The sequence below is a fragment of the Trachurus japonicus genome, chromosome 6 (genome assembly GCF_045865225.1).
Source record: "Trachurus japonicus isolate A0001 chromosome 6, Traja_1.0".
NCBI classification, from domain to species: Eukaryota; Metazoa; Chordata; class Actinopteri; order Carangiformes; family Carangidae; genus Trachurus; species Trachurus japonicus.
Genome location: NC_140912.1, coordinates 13,123,328 through 13,128,184, shown reverse-complemented (window position 1 = coordinate 13,128,184; position 4,857 = coordinate 13,123,328). Strand labels below are relative to the sequence as shown.

At 43.1% G+C, this 4,857-nt stretch overlaps 2 protein-coding genes across 3 annotated transcripts in view; one reads left to right on the top strand and one right to left on the bottom strand.

Annotated features, from left to right (window-relative positions):
* The window catches only part of ddb2 (damage-specific DNA binding protein 2), a 6,026-nt gene extending 2,734 nt beyond the window's left edge, over positions 1 to 3,292 (top strand). For both annotated transcript variants that reach the window (XM_085779008.1, XM_085779009.1), the window contains exons 7-10: positions 826 to 971; positions 2,447 to 2,602; positions 2,693 to 2,738; positions 2,841 to 3,292. In XM_085779008.1, the coding sequence (XP_085635134.1) occupies positions 826 to 971; positions 2,447 to 2,602; positions 2,693 to 2,738; positions 2,841 to 3,106 (614 nt within the window). In that variant the 3' untranslated portion in view covers positions 3,107 to 3,292. The remainder of the gene's footprint in view (positions 1 to 825; positions 972 to 2,446; positions 2,603 to 2,692; positions 2,739 to 2,840) is intronic.
* Positions 3,293 to 3,303: 11 nt separating this feature from the next.
* LOC146985756 (protein FAM180B) lies at positions 3,304 to 4,315 on the bottom strand. Its single transcript, XM_085779010.1, has 3 exons — positions 4,128 to 4,315; positions 3,859 to 3,932; positions 3,304 to 3,759 (listed from the first exon to the last, which is right to left on the bottom strand). The coding sequence occupies exons 1-3, from the start codon at positions 4,192 to 4,194 to the stop codon at positions 3,412 to 3,414; spliced, it is 489 nt and encodes a 162-aa protein (XP_085635136.1). The 5' UTR covers positions 4,195 to 4,315; the 3' UTR covers positions 3,304 to 3,411.
* Positions 4,316 to 4,857: the final 542 nt, after the last annotated feature.

Here is a 4,857-nt window from a genome sequence, read left to right as displayed (position 1 = left end):
AGCAGATAACAGCGGCACGGCCGTTTCGGCTAATGCTGTGTTCAAGGCAGGCTTTTGAAACCGTAAGTTACAGCTTCAAGTCACAACTACGACTTGGTAGCGTTCCAGGTAACCCGTAGCTCGTGTTTTTACCGTCCTGTTGTCTGTGAAAGTTCCCTATAACGGCCACTCGTAACTTCCGACCCGTGAACTCGTACCAGATCGAACTGGTATGACTTCACAGGAAGGAAAAACACAAAGTACGAGTTTCCTTGAACGCACCATGAGTTAGCAGCCCCCGCCCTTGTCAGGCATCAATTGGTCCTCGTGCTACGTCACCACATTCACGCGCATCCCTTGGCTGCACACACAGCCCTTCATGCCGTTCTCTCCCCTCATTGGATAACACTTGTATCCCACAAGGAAAATTTTCTCCTCGGGTTACAGCAGAGCAGAGTGACGGAGAGACTCGTGTTTAGGCTGAAATACTTCATGTAAGTGATTGCTGACGGAAAATAGGACTATTTAGGACTTATATTAACAAAAACATTCCACTGATATCTGCTTTAAGTGAGACCACCTGACTTTTAAAGGGAATTCTTATAATTTGATTCTTCGGGATAAAGAAAGTTATGAAACAGCAGTTAGAGATAGATGATTTTTGTTGTAATATCTTTGTAATTTCTTTGTTGTTCCATTTAGACCAAATCTGAACCTCGCCTGTCTTTTATAATATAAAGATTAAACCTAAAAGAAGTTTACAGCCAGGTTTTGTACTCCAGTTGCTATGACTCCAGGTCGTTGGGAGATCAGTCTGACAAAGCCGTCCGTGCCGTCTCCTTACAGCATATTTCAACCCGCTGGACTGCACCAAGTTGCTGACCACAGATCAGTATGACCAGATCCGCGTCTACTCGTCCCCTGATTGGTCAAAGCCTCGGCATATCATCCAACACCCACACAGACAGTTTCAGCATCTCACGCCCATCAAGGTTTGTTTCTTCTCTTGGTTTGTGTGGCTCGTCTTGTGACGGTCAGGGATGTCTCCTGAGAGATCATGAATTCAACCACACCTAATGAGCACATGCACAAACAGCCCAGCGAACACACAGACATGGGTAATGTATCCACAGTTGTGCTGTGAAAGGTGTTTGTTACCCGTGTTGTTGCAGACACAATGATGGACAGCATTTGTTTAATTATTTAAATGGAATGGACACACAACATTTAGTCAGTCTAGCACATAGAAAACTGTTGCTCTACTCGGAAATCTAATCTAATCAAATGTCTACCTTTTCCTGAAAAGCCTTCACTAAAAGTATAGGGGCAAAGATGATGTGAGAAAAGTGTAATCTAGTCATAGCATAAGGATAACTGTGCAGCTGTGCCACCAGTCTCCAAATGAGTACAAGAAAGAGTTGGCAAAATATTAATATCCATATAATTTATAGCTAATACCTAATCACCTTTTCTGTTCAGCCTCTACACTTCGGACTTTCAACACAATTCAAGCACCTGCTTTCTGCAAAAATACTCGGATGACTCTGCTGTTGTTGGCTGCATTAAGGGGGGGATGTGAGAGGGAATACAGGAGCACAGTCAGGGATTTTGGGGACTGATGCACCCTCAACAACCTGAAGATCAACACCACAAAGACTAAAGAAATGGTCTTTAGAAGGTCAAGACCTAAAAACCCACTCCCTGTCACTGCGGTCTTTTAACATTTGTCAGCCTCTGCTCTGTTCCTTTTATAAGTCTGTATAGTGACAAGTGCTCTTTTCTTTTGTGTGGTGTGTTGGGGGGTCGGAGCCCGTACTTCTGACCGGAATCGGCTGAACAAGCTCATCAAAAAGGCCAGCTCCACCATTGGCACCCCCCAGGACAGTGTGGAGCAGGTTGCAAACATGAGGATGTTGAGGAAATTAAACTCCATCCTGAACAACGACAGGCACCCACTCCATGCCCTTGAGGCATTCAGACTGAGCTCACACAGCAACAGGCTAATCCCTCCGAAATGTAGAACTGAGAGGAACCTCAAGTCTTTTTTACCAGCTGCCATTAGGCTTTTTAACTCACAGTAATCATGTGCATATGCCATTTTGCTTCTCTTAATATCTGTAATCATGTGACAGCGTCTCTCCCTCCTTTTTAAAAATCTTATTTTAGACCTTGCTACTTTTACTTCTTTTTAAATCGCATTTTAGACTTTGCTGCTCTTATTCTCTGACATAAGTTTCTAACGGGTTGTGCAATATTGTTGTTATTGTGTATTTTTGTGCATGATGCGTGTTTGTGGTCTTGTGTTGTCTTCTGCTGCTGGTAACATTGTAATTTCCTGCAAAGGATTAATAAAGTATCTTTAACTTTAGCTTTAACTTAATACAGAAACAGGTGGTATATGAAGAGACATCCTAGGGGGAAGTAGCATCATCTGGGGTACTATAATAGTGTTGTTATTGCTCTGCAGGCGACGTGGCACCCTGTGTACGACCTGATTGTGGCTGGCCGCTACCCTGACGACCGCGTTTGCTCCGGCGATCAGAGGTCCATCGACATCTTTGATTCCAACACAGCAGAGCTTGTGTATCAGCTGTACGATCCCACTGCTTCAGGGATCAAATCTGTGAGTATTTAAAAAAAACACACACATAAAGAAAATAAAGACACTAAAACCAAATGTATTAACTCCTGGAACACTTTTTTATTTATTTAGATCAACAAATTCAATCCGATGGGTGATGTGATTGGATCTGGCATGGGTGAGTTTCTCTGAAGCACGTCGATGTGTTGACATGATTGAAATCAGCTCTGCGAGAAAATGTCCAGTTTTCTCGCTAATTCTGCGTCACCTTCAATCACAGGTGTGACGGCGTTGGTCTGGGATAGGAACGAGTCACTGATCAGCGAGCGGCACACAGAGAAGGAGGACACCTCCACCTCCACCTCAGCGGGCGGTTTGAGAGGACAGAGGAGGAGTCGGCAGCGCTCCAACAGGGAGCGGAGAGTTCCCGCTGTGGATGCAAAGCTCAAGAAAAAACTGGCTTCTCTGGAGGAACCTGAGACCAAAACAAAGACCAAGACTGGATGTACTAAACAAAAACAAGCACAGATGAAGAAGAAGAAGTGAACTATAAAATAGTCGGTGTCTTAAAAACATTTCATGTATATATTTCTTTGTTCACTGTTTGTTGGGCCTCAAACTTCAGGGATTGTTTCAGATATTCTTTTATAAACAACTTTGCAGCTGGAAGTCACTGTTCTGTTCTGTTCTCACTGTTTTTCTAAGTACATGTAATAAAAATGTTCACGTTTTCTCTATGATTGACTTTTTCCTTTACAAATCGCACTGTCAGTCGTCAATACACGTTACAGGAGGATTTACAGAAAGTGATTTATTGCTTCCTCGTTTATTTCATACTGGTAGTCGGTGTATTACGCATAACTGAAGAGATAACTTCCTCGTAGTTGGTGGACGGTAACGTTGGCCAGCTGGAGGAGCACTCCGCCCCACGCCTCCTGGTCCTCCTTCTTCTCCTGGTGCCAGGCCTGGTGGGCAGAGTACACCATGCTCAGGATGACACTGTCGAACTCAGTCTGAGTCAGCGGCCTCCCCCTCCGCCTCTCCAGTGTCGTCACCATCTGCACCATGGAGCTCAGGCTTCTGGGGATGTCGTCGTTGATCTTGGACAGGAACGCCCGCCCCTGCCTCATCGATGCCATCTCCCTGTCGAGCAGGACAATGTTTCTGTCCTGGTCCAGCTCCATCCCACCCAGCAAAAACTGCACATGAGAGAAAAAGATAAATGTGCGACACTGGCTCGAGTAAAAACATTGTAAAGATATGAGCTTTATCTTCATGTAGACTTTTGTAGAAAGTACCTCAAACATCAGGTTTGCATCAGAGATGGATGAGCCTGTCATTTGAGAAGTTGGACTCATGCCTGCAGCCACATCTAAAGTAGAAAAGACTCAGCTCAACTGTGACTATAAATATGAAATCATTTACTGCAACTGCACCAGGAAACTAACATTACAGATCACTATCGCTAGTTTTAATGCGAATTGCACCATGCATGAAGCATCCTTATGCAACAACAATAACAGATTTTGTCTGCCGCCCCGTCAGAAGAGCTTCTGTTTCTACTTACCCTGCACCACTTGTTCAGACCAAAGCCACAAAAGGACCTGGAAACAGATTTTAAGTTGTATTTTCATGATCTTTCTTCTCTTGACTGTTACCGACAGATATGCGCTGCATCCCTCTCACCTCTGCTCTCTCTTACTCCCTTTTGTGAATCCAGGCAGTGGCAACTCAAGACTGAATACCATGCATTTTTCCAGCTTGGAAAAAGGCAACAAAGGCCAGTTGGCTGTGATGCACAGCAGAGAGCTTTATTTCAGAATACAGTTGTTTTTATATCCCATGCAAACCTGCGAGCAAGCAGGACTCAACCTCTGTTGTACAAAAGTCAGGGTTGTAAAAGGCTTTAAATTATAATTTCTCCCAGTATATTCATGTTGATCAATACATAATAAACAAAAACAGTGAATCTTCATCAAATGAATGTAGACTGACTAAAAGTGAGGATCCTACACCATCACCATAAATAGCTCTAGTAAAGAGAGTTTAGACCATTTTATCCTTTATACACTGGAGGATTTTACAGGTAGACTTAGTTACATAAATGTTGAATCAAAAAGAAATCTACCATATAATCTTGTTTTCTACTTACTGAGTACTGCTACAAGGTTTTACAGGTCCCATATTCAGTATGAAGCCATGTCTGAAAAGAAAATTCCTGTACAAATTCACTCCAAAGTCATGATAATTATATTTCTCCCAGAATTTACCTTAGTTATTTTCACAATAGCATATTT